The following is a 27,073-nucleotide window of genomic DNA, read 5'->3' on the forward strand; positions in this document are numbered from 1 at the left end:
CTAAACTGTTCTTTTGGCACAGAGGACGAGGACAACTAACAACAATCCATATTAACCGGACAAAATTAATTCCTATTATTAACAAAATTATCTCATCTCATCCATTAATATTTTCGTCAATCTGAAAAATGTTAAAGTATTTTTTTAATTTCTTATCATTACTGTTTCGACTAATGTAATATTTTAATCAGAAATGTTGTGTAAAATACTATTTACATACCTTTTAAAAACAGTTTCCCGCTGCGTGACACCCTTAGACTATATAAATCAATGTATACAAAGGAACATTTGTTATGTAAGTATGATATAGCAACATCGTCAGCCATAATAATGAATTGTGTAGCTTTGATGGTAAGTTGTTTTTTTGTTGTATTAAATATCAAACTAACACAACAATAAAGTACTTGCCCGCATCTACTATATTTTTCCCTGTCCTTCAACACTGTCACCTTGTAGGTGCCGAGACAGCCTTATTGATGCTTCTGTGACATACCATTGAGATCAGCAACCACTATAATACTGTAACTCCTGTAATAATTTGGCTACTCTATTGACATTGGTAGTTTGATTCATCTCTTGAGCTGATTGATAACCAACGTATAAAACATTTGTAGAGAATGGTCAAAATGCGCACTTTTTCATTTAAAAAAGAGTTGTAAACAGAAATATGTTGAAATTGACAGAATAAGCTTTGTAAGTAATACGTTTATTTACTTTAAATTAATTTTCTCAGCTTCCTCTTGTTTGCAAAACGTCAGCTAGTGTTGTTATTTAGCAGTTTAAGGATACTGAACAAAGCAAGTTAAATTAATTTGACTAATAAGAAAAGTAAATTTGTTTCTTTCCCTCTAATGAAGTGGTAGGAAAGTCTTAGTAGTGGGGAATGAGGAATTCTATAATTGTGTTTTTTCTTCAATTTATTTATTTCGTTTTCATCATTTTCTCAGTATTGTTGTAATATCACGTTTGTTTGGAAATGTTATCGCTAGATGGCGCCCTTTGACTTTTTCATGATTTCAATGAATTTAATAACAAATATCAACTAGAACTGTTCGCTTGTTTGACTATATTAAAATGACAATGTTGGTACTAATTATGGCTTAACCATTCAGCAAAATAATAAATAGGGAGGGATTTGAAGTCATGATTTTTAGCATATATCTAATTTAATCAGATTTATTGGGAAATTGTGTTGAGGTTCAAAAAAAAAAGTTAACAATGGTGTTGATTTTGTGAAAGAAAGATCGGGTCATTCAACTTAAATTAACAACATATATACAATACAGACTCTACATTACACTTTTTCTTGAAGAGTTATTATGAGTAACTTAATTATTTTGTCTACATTCTACTTAGTTGATTAACTCATTCATATGTATGATCTGTCTGCATAATCTTCCCACAATATGTTGTGATTGTCCCTACCCTTTGTAGTACACCTGATACTGTGATCTGTCCCACATATGTAATGATATCCCTGCCATATTCTGTGATCTGGCCTCCCATACATATACAGGGAAAGTTATGAGTAGTTTATCTGCTGTTTACATACTAGTATGTTGTCATTTGTATGCGCTAAACTATGCCTCATGTCAATCACGCGTAGCTGGTATCAACCAGGCCATATAATCTAATAGACGGGGATGTCGTTCTAGATGCCAACTGAATGATGTAAAAAGTAATTTTGAGTGATGTTCCATTTGAACTTGGGGGATACATAAAATGTTTTTATCAGCCAGCCGAACATGTGTTTGTGTGTCCATTATAAGTCTTTGCCATGGGGCGTATGTCATATTTATTAAATATTGGTGGACAAGACTATTCACGTATTTCTGACATAGCAGCCTCAACAACAAGGATGCATTTTGTTTAATTTGTTTCTGTTCGTGGAATTTATACTTTCCGTAACCCATTTAAAAATGGAGATTATATAATGACTGCCAAACCAATTTATCCGAAAATAAAAAAAAACGTTTGATTGACTGATGTTTAACAAGTAGACAATAATATTGTTGAAGGTCATTGGTAAGCGGGTCATTACATTATATTTATATATATATATTATATTTATTCCACATCGAGGTCACGACTCGGTTAGCCTTGCTCAACTGGTTCGTAACCAGTCTTGTGATTGGTTGTTGACAAATGCTGAACAGGCCACGCCTCTCCAACGGTGTCGTGCGTTCGGACTAACCGTTAGGAATTCCTAAATGGAGTCAATTTGTGTAGTTTTCTTGATTTATTCTGCAGATATCGGTAAAATATAGGTAAGGCTTTGGCGAAATTCTTCAACCTGGTATTTTTTTTAGATTTTATTTTTTATTTTTTTCGTCTGTTTTTTCGAGTTTAAAAAATGTGAGCTGGCTGGAGCCTTCATCCCTTGTCTATTTCTTACACTAGATACCAGCCGATACCACCGCCCCACCCCCACCCCCCGCTCATAGAGACTGCGTACTACAGTTGATAGTTGATTATGGTTCCTGGGCTCCCTGTGATATACCCATGTAATATTCACTTGGCGGGCAATATACCCATCTTGAATTTTCAAGGTGAATGTTCCGGCGAAGCACTCCACTGTCACCTTGAAGTATTTCATTAGGAATATGTGTATGTGACAATGCCCTCACAGTTTAGAATCAGTTTACCAACAGCCAATCATATTGCTTCTTTCATCAACGCGCTTGACCAAGCTATCAACATTGTCGGGGCAGAGCTAAGTCACAAGACGTTATTAAAGACGCGCACCACTCTACCATGTATTTCTATGGGCTCTGTGCGAGCTGCTGTGGAACGCCGGTCGAAAAGCCGTTGAAAATAGCTAAAATCGAAAAAACAGCACAAACATAACTTTAAAGAAATCCTAAACAACCAAATTTAAATATGTTGCATATGCAGGGTAATCTTGTTACACGGTTCAGGGGGTGTCAACAACCATCCCAAAGTACTGTTTTCTGAGAGTTTTTGGCCTTTGTTTTCACACCATGATGGTTGCCAGGCAGTGAAAATGCTCGCACAGTGGAAGCTGTGTTGGCTTGGATGTTCAGGCAATACAATATTCGGACAAAAGCCGTTCAGGGTACTTAGTTCCGAGTCTGATGTGTTCGTTTTTAGTCGCACTGGAAATGGCAAATCATTATGTTATTATGCTTTACCAGCCTGTTGAGTATTATAGAAGAGTAGGTGTTATACCTCAAAGCTCATGGTGTCACTGCAACATATATTGGCAGAAATGAAGCCGAAGATGAAGACATCAGAAATGCAAATCCCCAAACGCTTTTTGGTAGTCATTGTAACAAAGCTTTCTATTGGTCGGTAAACTTTCTATCGCGCAACCACGTGACATACACGGTTATGAATAGAATTATCGCACGGTGTTGTGGAGGGAGAAATGTTCGAACGGAGCAACACCGTGCTATATACCATGCAATATACATTTTTATTAAATATCATGTGACCGAGTCTCAACCAATCACAGCAAGCGTAACAGCAGTGAGATGTGATAAACGACTATATTAAAATGTTAATGTGAATGAGAACCCCTTTCAAACTTTGTTCGGTAAAATTCAACCTCTTCCTCAACTGTGTCGTGAATGCTATCGATACCAACTGACCCCTAACCCTTGAATAATAAAAAGTTCTTTTCATCGAAACACCATATGAATTGAGTCTTAGAATTGGTACTTCCTTCCATCCTACGACCACTAAAGGTTCCAACATATTTGAATATATCTTCAATATCTTGACAAATTGCAGTAATACCAGTTGCTGGTTATTAGTTGCTGGTTACCATGCCAACGTTTAACTTGTTGGCTGTAAAATGGTGTCGGCTGTTGTTGTCTAATGTAATTAAATCGGCGCCTAATGATACTTTTTATGTAGGCAATGTAAGTACTTTTAATCTATTGGCTTTTTCGGAATACAGTTAATCTGATATATAAAATGAGCACACACGAACTATATTGAAATCGTGCAAATGAAATTCAGAGGAAGATAACAATTTCAAGACGGATACAGATGTTAACATTATACAGAATTAACTTATTTGCCATGGCGCTCTGCACACTTTTGATTCAATTGTCACCTTATTTTTAACAACTTTCTCAGTATACTTTTTTCTTTTGACCTCTAATATATTTGTGGTATATTATTTGATGACGTCATCAACTTGTTTATTTGACACGACGTTTCGTCACGACGCGCACTATTACAGTCTCGTGCATATCCAAATTCATATCTACAACTACATTGATTTCACAATGCTGCCGTACATAGATTCACTTTTTGAACTTTTCTATATACAAAGAAATTATTGCATTTTATGCGGAAGACATATTTAATAGGGGGCGTGACAACACACATTATCTCTACCACCTCAAACGTTTAACATGTTTCTGAGCTTGAACCCCAACATATGGATCGATCCATACTCAGCGGGAGTATTCCCATACTTAATGGAGAGTTCAAAGCCACAGAGATTTATTTAATGCGACGTAGAACTGCAGGTAACTGATAGTCATATGGTAGGAAGATGTCGCGTAGGCCAAACCATATTACCTATTTCCCTTGACATAATATACTATTATATGTACAGTTAGTCCTTGCAACACATAAACAAATTGCTCATAACACAAAATGCCTTGCATGAAAACAAACATTAAAATAGGTTGTTGAAAATATCACTTTCCACTGGAAGTTAACATTAATTCACTGATATTAGAAAAACATTGTCATTGATTAAAACAAACCAGACAGCCAATACGAGATACATGCAGTATGTAGAAGTAGTTGAAAATATATTTTGTGTAGAACAGCGTATTTTCTGTTGGTGCAAGATAAACTCAATGTAATTCCTCTGGACTTAAATCTTTTCATTTCATTCTCGGAACAAGCCACACGAAAACTGGAAGTGTTGTAAAGCGGTCGTATAAACAACATGTGTACCAATACTGAAGCAAAGAAAACAACAAATGTGTAGGTCATACACACATTCGTTCAAATTCAAAAACAGGAGTATAAAAGCAGGAAACCCAAATTACAGGTAATGCTACATTCAACATTTGGCTGTAAAATGGTCTCTCGAGTGCTGCTGTCCAACTAAAGTACCCATTATGCTAGCAACAAATTGCTATCTGTGCAATCAAATTACTGTTAATCGGAACACGTTTGCGGACGTCAGTTAATCAGATATATAAGAGATAAGCACACCGCATACAAATACACACGAAATATATTGAATTCGTGTAACTGGACGCCAGAGGAAGATGAAAACATGTTAATGATCATTTAAAATCCGCACATTTTGTTCATGCACGTTAATTACTGTAAAAACCACGGATACAGATGTTACACATTTAACTTATTTGGTACGACATACTGCACACTGCTTGATTGATTTCACTGTGGTTCCAACATACGCCCTCTGTCCGTGGCCTGAAATATGACTTCATGCAATAGAAATAATTAAAATACGGTTATTATAAACGAATTTTCAAACTGAGTCTGAATTAAAAACAAAATTTACCAGACTTTAAATGTCCTCTGACTAACACTAGTTTTCAGCAATTTTCTCAAACTGTATGTGATATTCAGTTTGATGAAGTCACCATCTTGGTGTGGTTGGAAGTTATGTCGCGACGCGCGCGGTCACAGATTCAAAACGAATACCATGACGATCAACTGCCTGAAGTAAAATAAAATGTAAAATACTTAATGCATATGTATACATGTATGTTGTAGGTTTAATGGATTTTACATTTGAAATGTATATTTTATCTCTATCTATCTAGTGTAAGTTATGTATACATAGTTTAGTACTCTTCTTGTTAAAATATTTTTTATACAAAGAGCATTAGACGAGTTAGTAGTAATTTCATATTATACGTAATGTTAAGCCTACACCAATGACATCATTTAATAATGAACAGGTAGGGGAATATCCAATCATATTACACATAGGGTTGATATTTCAAATAGGGTTAGTCGTTGTTACAAGTAGAGTTGATTGTTATCACAAATCGTGTTGTTTGTTATTACAGATTCGGTTAATCAATACAAATAAGGTTGGCATTACATATCTGATTGATTGTTAGTAAAAATATGGTTGGTAATACACGGACCACTCCACCTATTTACGGAATAAAAATAACTATACAAATTGCAGTTAAGAGCTTGTAGTCAATTGTTTGTAGTTTGTAGTCAATGTTTTCATACATAAACATATTAAGCATTTAGCTATACATAATTTCAACATGTGATTAGTGGCAATTAATTATTTTTTTTCAGAGGGGTCCTGACCCCCAGAAATGTCATATTGTTCGTTGATATGTCGCTGTGTATCATACGTTTTCTCTGAGAAACGGAATTGGTGGCACAATCTGAATAAAAAAACATGGCTTGATTAGATGAAATGGTGTGACTTGGACATGCTGAAATGATAATATCTTTTGCAAATGCATACACTTAAGGTATTTTAGATAGTATAATACGAGTGATTTTTTGTCCATTTCTGAACATATTCGACCTAATTCAAGAAATGCTGTCAAAGGAAACATTAATTCTCTTCAACAAACTGTTTTTGTCTATTAGTTTGCAATGACCAAAGGTGCCTTCATTGTGTGTCTAGTGCTGACTTTCTAAAACTAGTTAGATTACAGTGACCACGGCATTGCAGCTAACACATCATATAGCTGACGTGGAATATGTTTTCTATTTACTGTAAAATGATTCTTATCATGTACAAAAGTAATACACGCTGTTTTTATTGTACTACAAGCCTGGACGAACAGGGAAATTCGTAACACATCCAACAATAGAGGTAACGATGTGATGGTGTTTGTACCACTAACTTACTACCTTTTCTATGCTACCCATGGTGTTTTCATGCATGTATATCCTGTTTATATTTATAATTTTAACAAAATCTCGTATATTCCAGTATTTTCACATCTATTTAATAAAAATGTTAGGACAATTAATCACGACACTAAATGTTACCCTGCTGAGTTGAAGTTGAATCTATACAGTGTGGTGACAGCAGAACAGATGTAGTTAAGACCAGTCAGCGTAGCGTTAAATTTCATCCAACACGCAAAGAATCGCGAACAGCTATATCACATGACCAGATTTAGCTGAGCTCATTCCTGCTAGATTTGCAAAATAAGCAGTTTCTTTAACGGATTATATTGGATTACCGCCGCAAACTGATGATTCGTTATTGTGACGTCAATGTTAGACTTTTAATTTATGCGTGTGAAGGGTATATAACAGAGACTCATTTAGATCACTGACAACTGTAACTGATATTGCCGAGTTTACCTGAAGTTCTTCCGTACCTGAAATCATGCATCGCTTGATTCTTCTTTCCTTTGCGTTAATAGCTGTCATTTCTACCACGTCTACTGAAATAAAGGTTAGTTTCACTCTTTTGGCGCAGAATTACCTTTGCTATTATCTCTTATTTTGTCGTTGGAAATGACCATGAGTTAATTGATAGACGCAAGCGAATGTCCAAATATGATCAACTCTCCTTTTTATTTAACTTATTTGTTTGAACTGACAGGCTTCTCCAGTGACAGTCAACGATATAGAGGCAACTTCTGGAGATGAAATTCACGAACTCGCAAAACGTGAGTGTACTCATACAATTCATACAATAACTACTCCAGCATGATTCATTTCTATATCCTGCTCGCAGTCAGCCAGAATCGTCTCACTGTAGGCCACGCAATCCCAGTACTACTCAAGGGCTTCAGCAATGTACAGAGAATTTTAAAATGATATATTGAAATATTGATAAAACCTCTAAATATATCAGAGAGCCATTATTTGAGCTTTACTTTGTACCATTCACAACTACGAAATCGTTACATTCAATTTTTATATCTGAGTGCTAACAATACCAGCGTACCAAAACCACTTATTTATTAATCCAAAACTCTAGATTTCCCGTTTTGCTATATAATGATTTTAGTTGCACCTAAATTATTTAGTTATCATATTATATCGGACATGTAAAAAAAATATCAATTTTGTTTTTTTGTTTACAAAGGCCATGAACAATTCCGAAATATACTATTTCTTCATTAATGATTTACAAAGTATAGTATATGTTGATCCATAGTTTGTAAATAAATGTTGCAACAACGATTGTTTTCATGAATTTAATTAATAAATAACATTTCATTAATGAAAGTGAAATCATTTATAAATAATAAAAGTACCGGTACATAAAGATAGTATATAACTATATATAATATTACAAATCGGTTTATTCATAAACAAAATCAACATCATGTTACCTGATGATTTCTATATAATTGATTTTAAAATATTATTTAATAATAATGAAAGCTTACCACATTGTTTACGTATAATAAGCTTAAATCCACAAAAACGCTATATAAATAAATGCACAACTGATACAAGTAACGCTGTGTATGTATTGCAATATTAAAATGACGTTTGTCTGGTAGAATAAAACAAATTCAACTCATGGTATAGTCAGTATACTGATATGTAAATTTTAATTTGTTTGTGATCTCTCCTCTTTCCCAGATATAGTTTCAGCTCAATTGAATCAGGCCAGCCCTGTATGCCCCCCCCCCCACATTATATAGGCCCCATTGATGATATTGCATGTGATATATTTGCGGGACGGTAAGTGCATACCGACTTATCGTGTATGGTGACTGAATTCTTTATTTCAGGAGCAAATTAACTCATATTACACTGTTTCAACATTGTGCTAAAGCTAACTTCATCATGGTTATATTGTTGATTGTCACATCTTTATTTGTAATGCAGGAGGTGGCAAGATCAGGATTCACATATTCGGTATTTGTACAATAGACATCGAATGGGGCAAAAAACGGTCTTCGTTTTACAGATCCACCGAGATCGGGCTAACTATCACATCAGATACGACAGGGGAAATCGTGTGGGAAGGACCTGTTAACATAGCGGATGGTGAAACAGAAGTTGAAGTAGCTTCCGATTTCAAACCAGATAATAACACTCAGTATACCTTCCAGTATACTAGTAGCACTGGCGTTAGTAGCAGCAGTCAACCAGTTGACTGTAAGTAAGCATGTTAGCTGAAGAGACTAGTATTGCTTTCCACGTACTTAATATTACATTAGTAAATGTTCTATGTTTGTGGCTAGTTAATACATATTTAGAGTGTGGAAATTTTGTTATTAGTTGCATGAATTTCTATAACAAAAGTGAAAATATTTTATGTTTGTGTGTTATTTATTGTGTTCAAATAAGATAACAGTTGGCGAGACATTTAAATGACAGTTGAAAGAAACAAATAATGGTACTTGTTACATTTATACAGGTGGTTCAGTCGAAAAAGACCCACACGTAACCACATTTGATGGACTCAAGTATAACTTCAATGGAAACTGTTCATATACATTGACTAAGAGCTGTGATAGTGGTATCCACCCATCGTTTGAAGTCACTGCTGATTTCCGTGCAAGAAACCGTAGCTACCCATACAAACCAGTGACATTCATGGTTGCGTTCAATGTGATCTCAAATGGAAGACAACTGATTCGAATAAATGAAGACGATACAGTGTTGGTTAGTTAAATTATAATTATACACTAAAATCATGTATACATATATTTCATATATACAAATACATGGTTCGGCGGCAGTCCCTATATGCTTATTTTATGTTGTTGTTAAAGAACATTCGTTTCACATTTTGCAGAATACTGAACTGTATTATTAGAGTGTGCTTATTTCATTTACAATACCTCTTGTCCGTTATTACAGACAATCTTAGCTCGCAATATTGTATTTTGGGAAATCGTTTGACCTTTCAATATATTTACGGGGATGTGATTTTATGGAAACCGAAACACACTGCATAAGTCCATGCATTCCCAGACATCCATACGTTGTTTAATTTATACAGATCAAAGGACAGCCCATGACGCCACCATCGGCAGAGATTGGCAATGATGAAGGCTACGTCGATGTAGAACAAAATAGAATCCAAATACATTTGAAGGAACCTGCTTTATCTTTGACATGGGAGAGACGGATTCATGGTTTAAACATTGGATTTAATGACATCAACCTGCGTGGTAAAGTGTGTGGATTGCTTGGAAATGATGATGGTAATCCACACAATGACTTCACTCTTCCGGATGGACGACGAACGTTTCACTCCGAGGAGTTTGGAAATAGTTGGGTAATTCCCGACAGGTGAATATATTAATTAATACACATATCAATCTTAGGTATATGTTTATCTATAATTAAGCATGTTTAGTTAGTTGTTAGTAAACTTTATAAAAATGTATCCACGTGTTTATTTATGGATCTACACTCTATTTACGTTTGCAGGTATATGTAATTATCATTATATAATTATTTGTCATTTGTTCAGTAGTAACCACAAAATAAAAAAATTTCATCCACTATTACAAAATCAATATATTTGACAGTGTGTGTACTCTACAACTTACATGTTTGCCTTACATTTCAGCTGTCCCTAAAGGTGCCATTGATGATACGCGATTGTGTGATTATGCTGCTACGGTGCTTTATGGATTATATCATGATACATTATGTTTTCGAATTTTGTTTTAACTTATTTTGGCTAGACATAATTACTGCATATTCTAATGGGGGTTGGTTCTCGAAATATTATCAGCAAAATCTGTCCACCTTACTGTACTGTACTTGTTTTGGTTCAGAATAAAACGGGGCGTATAATGGAACATTGTGTTACGTGTGTTGTATATTGGAATGGGAATGGACGTTTTGGCATCAAACTCTTTTGAGAACGGTACCTTGCACCTCATGTTCTTTTTAATCTGTTGGGTTTATGTTATACTTAAACAGTGGGCGTATCATTACCATTATTCTGTCATTATTGTTGCTGAGAAAAGATCGCTCAAACCTGAAACATACTAGGAGTTCAAACTTTAACATAAATCGAAGTTAACGATTGACGAATGGGTGGAGGAGATGGCATTACATATTTATATTAAAGTGCCTGTGAAATACCCACCCATACATTTCCCATTTTGGATTTGTGGTCCAATGAAATAGACAGTTTTGACTTTTTGGTTGAAAATGATTACTCGTGTCGGAGTAAATTTGAGATAGTTCTCGTGTTGTAGCCACGTCCACCTATCCTGAAACAGTCGACTGTTCCAGGTTTTCCGACTCCAGCCGAAGGAAAGGCGCTTGGATATAAAATCAAGAGGCGAAAAATTAAACCTGACCCAATACTAACACAATACTGTTCGACGCGTCGGTTTTCAAAAGAGAATTGTCTGGAAAGTGTTTCAAATGTTTTGGGAATCAGAATAACGTGTTGTAGAGACCATATAGTTATGTTACGAATCGAATGACGGCGAATTGTGATATTATATTAAATGCAATTTGTTCAACCCGAAAATGAAATTTGGAAATTTGCTTCCATATTCTCAATTTTCAAGGTGAGACACATCCCTGGTAATTACGTGATCGTGCCAAAGACTGCAGCGATTGGCTGGTCACATGTTTACTCCACCACGACTTAGAGTTTATGATAGAGTTTGTAAGACTTTGTAAGAAAAGAGAAGAAGAGAAAAAGGCAGCGAGGCGTTATCTCACCAGGAGTCAAGAACAGAAGGTTTATGTTCGTTGATACGTTTCCAATTGAATGAAGTCTATGGAATGTTTAAATATTTGTGCAAACCGTGTTTTAGAAAACTGACAAAACTGTCGAAACAGATAAAATATCGACTTGTCCGATCCGTTCTTCGTTGCAACACATCATTTCCCTTAGAAACAGTGTTTTCTTTTGAAGGTCAGTAAGCTAGTTCACAGCGAAGAGGCTAGCAACACGTTGATTTCTATATTCAACCAGAGCTAGTCCCACGATTTTACCAAGTCATATGTCGTTTCTATCGTGAGTTCTGATTGGGTAAATCAAATGAACCCAAGTGAATCTTATAATCGTTTGAGGGCGTGCGACATACAGTAAATCTGCTAAGGGTTAATGTTGAGGCTTCGGCCGAATGAATGGTTCTTGGCCCGGGTCCTTGGCTGGCGAAGATGTTGTTTCAGGTGGCTCGATCACCCTCACTTTTGCCGAAATTCCCATTGTATATAGTTTTGAATAAGTAACAATGTTCATGAGCAAATACATTGGTAACGATCACAACAAAATATTTTCGGGGTGTATATTTTCTGTAAGTTGTGTGTGATGTTTGACGATAATGCTTATATTATCTACTATTATCTGTAACCATTGCCACTCTCTCCGGGGAGTGAGAAAGTGTTAATAAACAAATAAATAAATAAATAAATAAATAAATAAATAAATAAATAAATAAATAAATAAATAAATAAATAAATAAATAAATAAATAAATAAATAAATAAATAAATAAATAAATAAATAAATAAATAAATAAATAAATAAATAAATAAATAAATATATCCAGGAAATTTCCATGACTATTGGCCAAAATACACTGCTATAAATTTCGGATGTTTTCAGATCTTATATTAATTTATTTTTTTCATAGTATATTCAATAACCTGGTTTAAGTATGTTCAAACGAGAGGTTTCCTTTTTATCAATAATTACAAGGTATAGTTCAATGCTATGTTACAACACTGCCGTCGGAGTTGGGTACTCGGTGTGGAGACCATATAATTATATTAAAAAAAAAATGACGATTGAAACCTGGGAGCCTGTCGAGAACCAAGTTTGTCGGATCATTGCACAAAGAAGTTTCCATTTCATCCAAGCTGTACTGAACTCAATGCAAGTTACAGCAATTGCTTGGGTACCTTTCCCTTGCCATTATTCAGAATTTTCAACGATTCATTGCATCCAGATCAAGGCAGAGGTTATTCTGACGCCCAGATTGCTATTACATTCAACTCACATACTTTGATGGTCAATTCCCTCCTGTACTGTGGAACGTTTATGTGAGAAATACCCGCACCAACAACCATGTGGAATGTAATTACGTTATACGTGTATGTTATATTTGTGAACTAATAAATTCCTTTTTTTAATGTTTTTTTACGAAACATATGGTTCTTTATTCGGTGTTTGGAGAATTCCTAGTCTACAGTAGAAAGATCTGGTGATGCTGCCAATCGAGCTGATGCTGCAATATATTGTTTGTTATGACAGTTCAATACATAATTAAATGTTCGGATTTACAATTATCGTATCTACGATAATTACTGAATGTTGAATATCAAGCTATATTTGAAGTAACCGTATTATATCTATTATCGCCCATTGTTATTTGAGGTGTGGACAATAATCTTGTTTGAACACCCTGTGGTGGCACTCCCAAAGTACGTAACTATCCCGGGGGTCACTCTATATGCCGTTACTACCCCATGTGCGTTCCAGATTTAGCGGGAAAGGAGGGTGTTTTCACCTTCTAAAGCGGGCGCGCGCGGGAGGCAAATAAGCACCCTTTAAAATGCTAATGTCTGCAATAGGCCTCCAGGAATAAACTCACAGGGTTGCTGTACCCGCTGTAGGGGCCTCTTGCATTGGCGGACCCAGAAAACAACGAATGTACACAGCAACCTAAGTAGCTTGTTTGATTTGATCAATATGTCTGCTCTAGGGGGTACTACATTTATATTGCGTCCGCAATATGGGGTATGGTTTGCCAGTGTGCTGCCAGTCCTAGGGGCCTATTATTTTTTTTAGCACATGGTGTAAGGTTTTAATATACAGTGATCCCCGGGGTAAGTATCTGCGTTTTGTGTTATACCATGGTCCGTGAAATCATAAATAAGGAGTATTTTTCGGGGAGAAAAAAACATTGTTTTTTCATAGTTATTGAAAGAATAGTAAATTATAAGCGTTAATCCCGAATGTCACATAAGCCCAGGCTGTGAAATCTGCATTACCAGTTCTCGATGTGCGAAGTCCGGGGAAAGACATGTTATTAAAAATCAGGAACAAGCATACCATGAATGAATGCCACCACACTGGGCCTGGTACATCATATCTACGAGGCAAATTCACCCAGTGACGTGAGGGTAGTTGGTCATAGCGCCACCACTCGGTGACAACATTTAGAGACCATTAAATGTCGCAGCGCATGCGCAGAGGTCAACTATTCATCATCGAGATTTGACCCACGTGGTAGTACATCGCTCTGCTATTCAGAGGCTAAAAAATTGTGCGCGTCTTGAACTTTATAACATGTGGAACGTTGCAAGGATATCGGGGAGACATCTCCAACAGAGTGGTAGCTTATTCAGACATTCATTTCAACACAGAAGCTTCTCTAGCCTCATTAATAAGGTATGTACGTGCGTGCGTTAGTGGAGTTGAAGGTTAAAATGGCCGGCGTGCGTGTGATCGTCGACACCGAACATCCCATGTGCGAGGTGGAAACGTACATAGCGATAATTAATAATACTGTAGATAATATACTAAGACATGTGTGATTAATGGCTCATCTTCAAATGAGATTATTCGACGGGATGTCTTGTAACTGATCTGTGTTCTGTGTACTAGTAAGTGAGAGACCGGTATCGAATGTACTAGAAAATAGTGCGAAACTACCTGCGTATGTACTAGATGTAGGACCACTGTGAGACTCGTTGCGGACCACTGATATTGGCTCCAAGGCCTTGTATATTTAGGGTAGCCCGAATGCATTTCCATTATATTTGTATATTATTATTAAGCTATATTTTTCTGTTGTAAGTATTACATTCTTAGGCATATTTACTTAATATTCAAGTATTAAAATCAGTTCTCTGTTGTGATTGGATGACTGAAAACCATTGATGATGATGCAAGATGAGAGTTCTATTACATTTCTTTGTTAACCACATGAATCTTGTCAATTTTTGCTTATTAGATACTTCCCAAAATTGAATCACGTTCAAATTTTATTTTATTTTTTTTAGAAATGGGGGGGGGGGGGTATGTAAACAGTGTAGTAATACCCATTTGAAGCATTTTCACTATTCACAGCAAGTATGTGAACAAGATTATGAGTAATCTGAGTAAAGGGACAACTCAAGCTAATTCTCATAGCAAGTTTTCTTGCAGGGTTAAAATTTCTAAGGGAAACAAGTAACAGATTAATTGTGTAAATGCCGAAAAAATGGTTTCCCATAATTCCCTGTTGCAATCCCTGCCATCAGATGATTAAAAACCTTGCTTTACCAGAATCTGAATTTTACTGATGACCATATATGGGTCTTTAATGATGATGGCTTGGATGTACCCTCTGAAGTGCAGCTCCACAAGATTGCCCATCATTTGCTGTGTTATGCTCTGTCATTAAATAAAGTAAACTAATTTATGCTTTTAAATTTATTAAATACTTCAAGATATGTTAGTAAAAATTACATTGTGATGTTAATGGAAATATTTTGTCTTGTGCCGACTTAGTCCAGGCTCAGCATATGCGGAGATCCATAACGTGAACACCACAGTTGATAATAACAATTTGGATTAAGACTAAATTTCAAGAAACCTGTGATTGAGACACTTCCATGACTGTTTTAATTGTGCTTTGTAATCTTTTAGAACTATGCTCAAATCACGTCCAATGTCAAAATCATATTCTACAAGTAGTCATGCTTGTATGCAAAAGAAAAATAAAGTAATCCATACATCCTGATTATTGGAAATAAAGATTACGTAGAGTACTCAAACCAGATATATCACCATGGAGTGTAATTTGAATACTAAAGTCTGGTTGCCAACTTTCCTGTTTTACATGAGGAGTTGTTAAACATATTCAAAATATCTTGAGCTTTAGCTTATACATTTCCCCCACTGAGCATTACATTTTTGTATTTCCTTAAAAAGTTTGGGCATTCCTTAGTCCGTGTTAACCACTGTTTCTTACTGTGCGTGAACTCAATTGGGTCTATCCGATATGCAAACATACAAGATTACCGGTAGCTTAAATCTTAGCTTGTACTTTGTGTAGCATGAACACTACTTATATAAGTAAATATCTCATTGTTGATACCCCTTACCTTCCACACAGTGATATTTGTTGATTTTAGAGTTAGAGGAGCTCATACTTGTATTTTTAAATAGATAGGATTGATTATTTATATGCATCAAAATCTTGTGTTTAAATTTTTTTAGGAACCATGGGTGTGTACAGAATGTCAACCTCTAAGACACTACAGTTCAGATACAGTGAAGGGAGCTGTTGCGGGTATCGACCTGGGTACTACAAATTCATGTGTTGCCGTCATGGACGGGAAAATGCCAAAAGTTTTAGAAAATGCTGAAGGTGCTCGCACAACGCCCTCGGTGGTGGCTTTCTCAGCAGAGAGTGAACGTATTGTCGGTATGCCTGCAAAACGTCAAGCTGTCACAAATCCAAAAGGAACATTTTCAGCAACAAAGAGACTGATTGGCCGGCGGTTTACTGACGCCGAAGTACAAAAAGACATGTAAGTTCCAAAATTTTAAACATTTTTTTCTTCTTCTTTCATCTTGTATCTAGGAATTAATTTCCCTAATGGGGGCTAGTGGTTTTTAGCCACTGTTCATATGCAGTCAAACTGACTAGTTTATGTGTTTCTCTGCCTATGGCTTGTTGGGGGAAGGTTAGGTAAGGTGACTGGTAGTCAGGTGACTTGACGGCTGATAAGGGATAAGTAATTTCAAGAACATGAGAACTTTCATGAAACTGTATTAATCCTTAATATATGTGACAAGACATGTATGCAATACACCTTTTAAAATTATGGCCGACTGGCTGCCATTTTTATTTGTGCATGAAATTGTGATGGGATACAATCAATCTGTATGGCTGTGTCGCTGCATTAGAAAGGTTATGTGTTACATACAATGAATCTCTTGTATAAAGAAACTTATTGCTTTATTACCTGACCTGAACTGAATTAGTGTGATAATGTTTATATTACAGAAAAACAGCATCATTTGATATAGTGAAAGCTTCCAATGGCGATGCATGGGTACAGGCGCATGGTAAAATGTACTCACCAAGTCAGATTGGTGCCTTTGTTTTAATAAAAATGAAAGAAACTGCCGAGAATTATATTGGGCAGCCAGTGAAAAATGCAGTTATTACAGTACCAGCATATTTCAATGATTCACAAAGACAGGTATGTGCTTTCATTCACACGTTGTGCTGTATGCTGGTAGTGTGTGATACACTGGTGATACACGACTGTGAATTTGATCTGTATGATTTGGCTAACATATAAGTACTACAGATTTTGAAAGATTATATCAAATATGAAAAGTAAAAAAAAATGATGGTACCTGAGGTTGTTTCAAGTTCCATAAACAATCGTTTATGGCTTGTGGCTTTAAATCCTACTTTGTCAGCCATATTGGAAAATTTCATAAAATTGACATTCAGAATTCAAAACTATTTTGGGTATCCAAAGTTGTTTTATCAGAATTCAAAGCATCTCATAAGAATAATAGGAAGGTTTAGGAAATTATTGTCACAACAGTATGTTAGCCATAATCATCACCACCATGCTATTTAGCCCACTGATAATGTTAACTACACTGGTAACAGACAAATAAAACCTGCAAGGTAACAAATATCATTATTAGTACTGATTGAAATTTTTAGTTTGATCACTGAGATGCCTGTTTTTATACAAACTTCATAATAACATCAACTTGGTAGTTTCCGTTTTTCTAATGTAAAAAAGACACCTCATAATCATAATATGTAAAATGTTTCTCTTTCAGGCAACCAAAGATGCCGGTCAGATTGCAGGACTAAACGTTTTGAGGGTAATCAACGAACCTACAGCCGCAGCATTAGCATACGGAATGGACAAAACAGACGACAGAATGTAAGTTTTCATTGCACTACTTTATAAATTCTGGTTCCACATGTTTCCTCCAAGCCTATGCTTGATGATTATTTCAGATTTCACAAGAAATTTTCTTAGAAAACCTAAAACCCTGCAAAGCATTCTGGGTAACTAAAGTAACCATGGTAACCACTTTAACAGCGCCATCAGATGATTATACACATTGCTTTACCAGAAACTGATTTTCACTGAAGAGCATACATCTTGTCTGATGATGGCCGATATATGAATTTTGAACCTGATGTAGTTGATTAGTGCCCAAGTAATTTTTTTTTTCTTCATGTATTTAGCGACATCATTGCAGTAGTAATAGCGTGTAAACTTTACCTATTTAGCCATATGACAAACCCCCCATCACTGTCTTGAACACCATATTATATTGACTTTCCTTGTAGCATCGCTGTATATGATTTGGGAGGCGGTACGTTTGATATTTCCGTACTGGAAATTCAGAAAGGTGTGTTTGAGGTGAAATCCACAAATGGCGATACATTCCTCGGTGGTGAGGATTTTGACAACATGTTGGTCAGCTTTCTGGCGCAAGAATTCAAAAGAGATGTAAGTTGAAATCATTGTTTTATATTTATTAGCTCGTACATTTGTGTATCTTTTCATTTTTGGTATTTTCATAGGGCGCTATAAACCCCACTGTTGCACAATTGGCAACTTTAACAAGTCTGTGACAAACTTAAATTGGATATCAGTGAACTGCTTGAATTAGGCGGCAAGTCACTAGGACAGTTGTAAATGTTGTCAATGTTTTTTAAATTAGGAACATTTCTAGAAACAACATTTTAGTGTTTGTGAACTTTGTTTGGTATTACAACACAGATGAATTCAAACCTAGGCCTTGGTTTGTATATTACAATAAATATGTCTGTGAAGTCATTGTTTATCTTTATAATAATGCATATATATATATATTTGTGTCAAATAACATATCAGCATTTGTGTTTAAATTTGTTCTTGTTTTCGCTATTACAGCAAGGTATTGATGTGACGAAAGATAACATGGCTGTTCAACGTCTCCGAGAAGCAGCAGAAAAAGCTAAAATAGAATTATCGTCAGCCATGCAGGTAAGTTATAGCCTACTGTCCTATTGTACTACCGTATTACCCCGGGCACGCGCCCAGGGGCCTGAACGTACAAAATCGACAAAAATTGGGGGTGGGCGCTTACCCGAGGACCACCCCAAAAAAGATTTTAAAAAGTTGTTTTTGTGATCGTATGATAAGGTCAAATAAAGGAATGCTTTTGTACACTTTGTACACGTACTTATTTCTTGATTTATGCAAGGTTTCAATAAACGTGAGCACTCTGTCAAGATCTGTGGGAACACTAGGACACATGGTCGAATTTCAAGAATAAAACTTGTTTTATGTCAGCGAATGAAGTTGCATTACTCACTGAAATTGACTACAAACTATGGTAAATATTGTAATCAATGCACGGTTACATTTTTAGTAACCGTGATCAGTGCAAGTCGAAACGGCCGGGAAAAACTACCGCTTGTAATCCAAGAAGGGGATGACCTCATTAGCATAATTTTGTTCACGCACGTATTGATACATCGCATCGTAATTACTGAAGAATAGCAGACAGGGTTATGAAACAAAAATAACTTTTATTACTGATGTGAAATGTTTACAAACTATTGTGAATACATAAACATATCCAAATGGCGATACATAAAAAACAGACTGAAAATAAACTCTGGTCGACCTCATTAACATGATTTATTCACGCACCCACACACAAGACAACAAGTTCACATCGTCGGCATGCCTCATTATGGTTATCGTAATGGACTTGAGGTCGGCAAAATGTTTTTCTTCAACGACAGAAAAATAATCCACATGACCGTAATGCCATAGCTGTGATGAGGGATGGAAAGAAGTAGCAATGTCTCATAAGTGCTAGCTCCCGTTCACAGTCAGCTGGCATCGGTGTCGCTGGGTGTATATGATAGAGGGAAGTTGTGCAACCAAATTTGCCGAGTTCGCAGTTTTTCGCCGATAAAAAAATAACTAAGGCGAAAACTCACGGTTTTTCAGCATTTTTGTAATAAAGACATTATCCTCTATCAATAATCCGCCCCAAATAGAAACATTTCCACTAATTCTTGTGTTTTTTCGACGTTTTCCGAAAAATCTGCGATTAGGCTGCGAAAGTAGAACATTCCGGAGGGGGTGAAACGGAAGAGCCAAACTTAACGCGTAAAAATAGAACGCGTATTTTGACCTCTACGTGGCCAACCAATGGCTGGACACGGATACGTTTTTGGTCGTTGCCAAAGAGCCCCGCGTCCATCGCCTGGCGATGCTCTTCCAATGAGTTTTTACGTAAAAACACAAACAAAACGGCCCTTTTCAGGGCCACCACACACTCCAAAAAGAGAACTACCGTAACAAACACACTATTTAAATAAATCAAACGCGTTTGTTTTTGACAAATACAACTTTATTGTTGACCTAATTCTTGGCTAAAAATCACCCTGGGCGTTTAACCGAGGATGTCCCCAACATGTAACTTTTGTGAAAACAGGGGGGTGGGCGCTTGCCCAGGGAGGGGCGTGTGCCCGGGGTAATACGGTATATTAATGACATTAATATTGAATAATATATATATTGTATTTTAAGCATTTGTGTATAAATCGTATAAACTTGTACTAAGTCTGTGGCATGCTAGCTGCTATCGTTTCATTACCATTGTCATTTATTATCCCATTTTAGAAACGGCCTATTCTGACAGTTTCCATAAAAAAACTCCTGACTAAAATTTATGATTAACGTCTAAAAGCCAAAAGTACCTTGTTTGGTTTCATTCAAAACTAATATTGAATTTCAACCAATGAAAAAAAGGCTTGTTTTTCTATCGTGAAAGTGTTTTAATTACTGTTGCCATGATTTTGTTTTGTGCACTCGACCAGCAATATTGTTTTCTGTACAAAACAAAATCACTGCCACAGTAAATAAATTGCAGACTCCAATGAACAAGTGTTTTTACTATAAGAAACAAAACTTACCAGGCACACACTTTTAAAGCAGAATTTATTTATTCCTGTCCTTCACAAAAGTTAATCATTTTTGCTGTTGAAAATATCTCTTGTAAATATTCTTTGTGTTCTCTTTCTAGACTGATATCAACCTCCCATATCTCACCATGGATGCTACGGGACCAAAACACATGAACTTGAAATTGACAAGAGCGAAGTTTGAATCATTATCAGACGCATTAATAAAAAGGACAATACAGCCCTGTCAGAAAGCGATTCAGGATGCAGAAGTCTCAAAGAGCGATATCAAAGATGTTATATTAGTCGGTGGAATGACAAGAATGCCCAAAGTATGTTAACATATCCCTAGGAAAATCCCTCACTAGAATCTGACCAGATTCTAACAATAAGTGTATATAATTGTTGATTAAAAATATTCAAGGGAAGTGCATCAAAAATGTCAACCAAATTTTTGAGGGAATATTTGCAAGGGACAGAGGCTGTAATTTCCGGTAAGAATATCATCGAGATTCTAATCAGATATTGCAATTAGAGAGAAAACTTGAAAATAGAAAGTAAATGAATGTTATTAATTAAATAAATAATTAATGCTAAGCAATACGTTCTGATATACGCTGTTGAAGGTGTTTAGAGATACTGTAAATCTTAACTGAGGAGGAAGGAATGTGTTTTAGTAAAACATTTAGAATCCAAACATAAATGGCTTACAACCACATCCACTATTTTGTAACAGGAAATTCAGGAACAATGTTTGGTTAATTTAGATTCTGGTCATAATTTTTGCAAGAATCTGGTGTTTTTTATTTTCTTTGAGAACAACTTTTAAACTCATTCTCATCTGTGAAATATTAAATCATTGCAAATTTGTTATGTTATATACCCTGTTCTGTTTCTTACCATTAGTAACCCAAATCTCTATTGTCAGGTTCAACAAACCGTTACTGAAGTTTTTGGCAAGGTGCCAAGTAAATCAGTCAACCCAGATGAGGCTGTTGCTATGGGCGCAGCAATTCAAGGTGGTGTACTTGCTGGTGATGTCACTGATGTTCTCCTTTTGGATGTTACACCATTGTCATTAGGTATTGAAACATTAGGCGGTGTTTTTACAAAACTAATCAACAGAAATACGACGATACCAACGAAAAAGAGCCAGGTGAGTAGGTATACTGCTGAATACAGGATTTCTTTGCTTACAAATAATTGCTACATCATCTATATGATTGGGCATTGTCGCAGGTTTATGAGGTGATCAACCAAGGAGAATGCTGAATGATTGATTGCTTATAGTGAATAGTAGCTTTCATAAAATCTGCAATACCAAGGTAACAGGAATGTTACTTTTCAGATAAGATAGTTCTATGCCTGTTCAAGTGAGGGTTGTGGGGGGGGGGGGGCATTTAATTTTAAAGATGAAGAGTTAAAGTTGTTGAATCGTTAAATAAGATGCTCATATCAGATTACCCAACCAGGTAGCTTTATTGTCTAAATAAGAAATGCTACACATTTCCATGCAAAGAGGCATTGAATGAAGCTTGTAGCATGTGCGCTATTGGCACCAAGTTTTTGCATGATGTGCGACATTCACCCAAGGTCAAGGTCACAAGTAAAAAATTCTAGTTTTTTGTAGATATAGATAAATGCAATTAAAATTAAAATTCGATGGTAAAACTCTGCTTTCACAATCCTAATGATGGTTTTCTTATTCCCATCTACTCCTGCCAGGTGTTCTCAACGGCTGCAGATGGACAGACACAAGTAGAAATTAAAGTGCATCAAGGTGAACGAGAAATGGCGACAGATAACAAACTCTTAGGACAGTTTCAGCTTGTAAGTCTGAATGAATTGTACAAACCCACTCATCATTGTAAGACTACTGTAGAACACTTTATTTTCGCTAGTTTTGCTGAAGGGATGATTCCGTGAAAATAAAATCCAGCGAATATACTTTTTTTCCTATATTTCACATTAAACTCATCAAAAATCAGTGAAAATAAATTCCAAGCAAAATGCCCAAAAAGCCTTTTCAGCAAAAATTTATTCCAGCGAAAATAAAGTATTCCACAGTATATCTTGTTACTGATTAGTGTATGAACTCTCACCAAGCTGGACACCTTGTTACAGTAATTGTGGTTCATTATTTAAGGGTCTGTATATTTACTTTGAGGATGGGGATTTTCACGCATAATATGCCTTGTATTTTAATGTGCTATCAGAATTTCAAGGAATTGTTGACTGCACTCTCCAAAAAAAAAAAAATCTGTTGTGTATTGTTAATGAACAGTAACACTCTGTCTGTTTCCATGGTGATATCATTCAGCTTTGCATACATTAATCTCCCATAAGACAATAAATTAGTTTCCTTTCTTCCATAGATCGGCATTCCACCTGCACCCCGCGGTGTCCCTCAAATTGAAGTGACGTTTGACATCGATGCTAATGGTATTGTCAACGTTTCCGCTAGAGATAAGGGAACTGGAAAGGAACAACAAAGTAAGCAACCACCCTTTGTCTTGTCTCGCATGTTCTGCTAATTGCAACACTAGTTATTTACATAAACATGGACATCACCTGATCTGCCCTGTCTTGACCAGTTCACACACAAGTAATCTTTCCACCCTGATGTTCCCTGTTCTATTTTGTTAGGTTCACCCATACTCTCCTTACATCCAATTGATAATAAGATGTTGATTAAAACTCTACGGCATCTTGTCTCTGAATCAGACTTCCCTAGAGTTTCAAATGATATCTTACTGTCACTTGGGTGTAAGGTAATTGTAGCTTTATTGTGTGAAATGTCAAATTATTTACTTTGGTGAATTTAATTATTTTGCACAAATTTTGATGAAGACCTGTAGGCATTCAGAAATGTATTCATTTATTCCTAAATTAATAAATTCTAGAGAAATACATAAAACTGTGCAACCAGTTGACTATAATTTTGATTTCTATCCTCAGTTGTTATTCAGTCTTCTGGTGGTCTTAGTAAAGATGAGATTGAAAACATGGTCAAGAGAGCTGAACAGTATGCCGAGGAAGACAAGAAGAAGAAGGTAACATAACATGAAATATGAATCGGTTGGCATCCATTACAAAAACATGACATAAATGTCTCTTCTCAACACTTTAATTTTAAGAATTCATCGATGTTACTTTAAGCATCTGTGTTGATGTGTTCTTCTCAGCCTCTTTGAAACAGCTTTATCAAACTTCCCCAGTGTTCTTGGCATTCATTTGTATTTTTCTCATTGTTTACTCTGCTTTGTATTTAAGCTAGCTTTGGTGAATAGTCCAGCCCATAGTCTGTGATTAATAGCATGTCTTGACACTTAAGTCATTATGAATGTGATGCACATTTTAGCAGAATGCATACGTCTTGAAAGAAACAAGCATATCCCATCTGTCAAACTTACTTTGATTTGAATTACAATGCTATGCCCATTTTGATTTTTATGAATGTTATGTTATTCAGGAACAAGTGGAAGCTGTTAATAAAGCTGAAATGATTATTCACGACACAGAAACAAAAATGGAGGAATACAAAGATCAACTACCATCAGAAGAGGTCAGTCAGTCAGTCATTGTGACAAGAATCGCATTAGTCTCAAATGCTTTCATACAGGCACTGTTCAGCTATGGCCATTTGCATATGTAGTACGTTTACATTCAGCCTCACAATCTTTATTTGGGACCTCAGGCATCCTTACAGATGTGTTTTTGATCATTACCTATAGACAATGAGAAAAATGTTTTTTTTTTGATCAGAAATTAACAGTTACAAAAAATGTGCAAAACTTATGATACAAAGGGTTAAAACATGCTTTCTTGTCGTATAAAGTTGATAAGTGTCTAAACTAATTAACCAACTTTGATTTCATTGTTTGTCTTCACCACCCCAGGCTGCTAAACTGAAAGAAGAAATCACCAAAGTTAAAGAAATCCTTGCTAAAAAGGATGAGGAGGCACCGGAAAATATCACGAGTGCCGTCAATAATTTGCAACAAGCATCATTAAAACTCTTTGAAGTGGCGTACAAAAAGGTGAGTTCTATCTAGTTCTGATTTGTGTTTTATACTTATGTTATACTGCGATTACTGCACCATTTCATTGATGAATGATTGATAACCCAATAGTGATTGGTGGTTGTAAGGCCAAAAAAAACAACTTATGTTGCCCTCAAGTCGAAAAATTGGGTCGGTCGGTCTATCCAATAGAAATGCACATACACCAACAAATGAATTCATTGTATTAATCAGAATTATTTGAATGAATTCTTTTGATCATGATAGTAAAGCAGGTATGGTAAGGAAAATTCTCCTAATACTGTGTTTTTCTGCACTTTGACTCTGAAATAACAGATGGCGCAAGAAAAGGACCAATCATCTGGTAGCAGTGACAGTAGCAGCACCGATGCGAGTAGCAATGCAAGCAGTGAAGGTGACAAGAAAAAGGAAGAAGAAAGCAAATAATTACCCATCTGTAAAAACATTTGTCACCAGAGGGCGCTGTAACATATTTCAAACTATGTTCGCTGATATAGTTAGCCATCAATTGAGGAGCGAATAGAATGACTGGAGATATTTCAGCATGTGTGGCATGTTATTAGACATTAATAATATTACTTTGCAAAAAAATGTGTATAAATAATAGTCCTATAAATTGTTTACATGACTAGCCCTACTTTCTCCGCAACATGAACTGTATTTTACTCCTGCCATATAGTACATTTCTGTAGTTCTGTACTATAACAGAACGTGTTACATGCACGTTGTGTTAATTATAAAAATCCAGGGTATTATGCTTGCACTTGAATTGCGGACTTAAAGTTATGTGACCTCTTCCAAGTTCTTAAAGGTTTGTATTTAGCTGCAGTAAAGGGAACAAGACTTTGCATCATACGATATTACCATGGAAACAATATCTGCTATTTATTTATGTTTCGTACATATAGTTGAAATTGTTTATCACAAGAAACAAATTTTGAATGAAACTTGCATTTGATTCAAATATAATGCCATCGCAATGTCTTTTACAAGCAATATGAATGCGTTTCATTTAGTACGGCTCCGACTTGTGTATTTAATGCTTGAATATATCTAAAAAATATTACATACATAGTTCGAAATGTATTTGTCTGCTATGAGCGTTTTTACATTGTCATAACAATGACTCTATTTGTGTATTGCCCAACTTTGTATAAATTTTGTGTGAAAAAAACAAGATAGTAAAATGTATTAGATCAATGGGTTGATTTTTGTATGAATGACTAGATTAAAACGGCAAATCAAAGAAAGCTTAGAAAGAACTCCTGTGTGCTGAAGTTATTGGGGGGGGGGGTGAAGTTAGCACATGTGCTTCTATTAGAGCAAATGAAAATATAACTGCAAGCAATGAGCGTGGTTCCAACAATTATAAACATTTACTGAATTAATAGCATGCATAATGGTTTGATATTTTGGTTGTATATCTCGTCCAAAAACGTATTGAAATATTAATGAGGTTGCATTATTCTAATCAAAAACTAATAAGGTTTGCCTATTATCCCAGAACGTTTATGTACCACGTTTCAATAATATGCATGGTTTCAAAAGAAACATAAGGTCATTGAATGGTACAATAGAAATGAGTGAAAATACCTAAAATTAGCTAATTGACATGCAATGATTTCAATTCCAAATCCTGTCTGGCAGTATTCCAATGCAATCTGTAAAATGGTAAATGAGAAACAAATGAAAATTCTTAAAATTAGGTAATTATTTTTTGGTTAAAATCTGCATATTAATAAAGTATGAGCAGAGCATCTGTGTACCAAGTTTCATTAAAATCTGGTAATTGGTTCTTAAGATTAGTGGAACAAACTCGCTAACTGCAAAGAATCTTTGTGTGCTTCGCATATGGGAGTCAAAAATGAAATTTTGCTGCCCTTGAGACACTAAAGGGTTTGGTTTGCGCAGTAATATTGGGGGGGCACAAATCAAGGACTCAAAACCTTAATTGAACCAGTTTAGTGAAATTCAGTATGGAAGATGGAATCCTTATAAATGCATTGTGAAACATTTATAGGCATGATGCCCAAGATGAATCTACTGGTGCATTGGGTTAACAGTGGAGGGTGTAGTAGACTTAATCTGTACGGTGAGATTTAATATAAGTTATTGTGGCATTGGATGCTGCTGTTATTAGATGTACATGCACACACAACTGTTACACTATGTCCCTGTT

The 27,073-nt window shown here is 35.6% G+C and overlaps 2 protein-coding genes across 2 annotated transcripts; both read left to right on the forward strand.

The window, feature by feature from the left end:
- The first annotated feature begins 7,296 nt into the window (after positions 1 to 7,296).
- On the forward strand, positions 7,297 to 10,736 carry LOC100368294 (kielin/chordin-like protein). Its single transcript, XM_002738143.3, has 6 exons — positions 7,297 to 7,408; positions 7,559 to 7,625; positions 8,803 to 9,075; positions 9,338 to 9,585; positions 9,926 to 10,218; positions 10,502 to 10,736. Exons 1-6 carry the CDS (start codon positions 7,340 to 7,342, stop codon positions 10,509 to 10,511), a joined length of 960 nt encoding a protein of 319 aa, XP_002738189.1. The 5' UTR covers positions 7,297 to 7,339; the 3' UTR covers positions 10,512 to 10,736.
- Positions 10,737 to 14,095: 3,359 nt separating this feature from the next.
- LOC100368145 (stress-70 protein, mitochondrial-like) lies at positions 14,096 to 25,980 on the forward strand. Its single transcript, XM_002738142.4, has 14 exons — positions 14,096 to 14,298; positions 16,114 to 16,427; positions 16,907 to 17,105; positions 17,710 to 17,816; positions 18,233 to 18,395; positions 18,822 to 18,914; positions 20,974 to 21,183; positions 21,780 to 22,007; positions 22,577 to 22,681; positions 23,227 to 23,344; positions 23,810 to 23,904; positions 24,324 to 24,416; positions 24,751 to 24,891; positions 25,210 to 25,980. Exons 1-14 carry the CDS (start codon positions 14,197 to 14,199, stop codon positions 25,318 to 25,320), a joined length of 2,079 nt encoding a protein of 692 aa, XP_002738188.1. The 5' UTR covers positions 14,096 to 14,196; the 3' UTR covers positions 25,321 to 25,980.
- The last annotated feature ends 1,093 nt before the right edge of the window (positions 25,981 to 27,073 follow it).

This window comes from Saccoglossus kowalevskii, chromosome 10, assembly GCF_978046115.1.
Source record: "Saccoglossus kowalevskii chromosome 10, keSacKowa6.1, whole genome shotgun sequence".
Classification (NCBI taxonomy): domain Eukaryota; kingdom Metazoa; phylum Hemichordata; class Enteropneusta; family Harrimaniidae; genus Saccoglossus; species Saccoglossus kowalevskii.

Bases quoted from the DNA above. Each gene is read 5' to 3' on its own strand.
- LOC100368294 (XM_002738143.3), top strand. From the start codon at position 7,340: ATGCATCGCTTGATTCTTCTTTCCTTTGCGTTAATAGCTGTCATTTCT. The intron at 7,409-7,558 runs GTTAGTTTCACT...TTGAACTGACAG, and splicing joins CCACGTCTACTGAAATAAAG to GCTTCTCCAGTGACAGTCAA. The intron at 9,586-9,925 runs GTTAGTTAAATT...TAATTTATACAG, and splicing joins ATGAAGACGATACAGTGTTG to ATCAAAGGACAGCCCATGAC.
- LOC100368145 (XM_002738142.4), top strand. From the start codon at position 14,197: ATGTGGAACGTTGCAAGGATATCGGGGAGACATCTCCAACAGAGTGGT. The intron at 14,299-16,113 runs GTATGTACGTGC...AAATTTTTTTAG, and splicing joins TCTCTAGCCTCATTAATAAG to GAACCATGGGTGTGTACAGA. The intron at 18,396-18,821 runs GTAAGTTGAAAT...TCGCTATTACAG, and splicing joins CGCAAGAATTCAAAAGAGAT to CAAGGTATTGATGTGACGAA.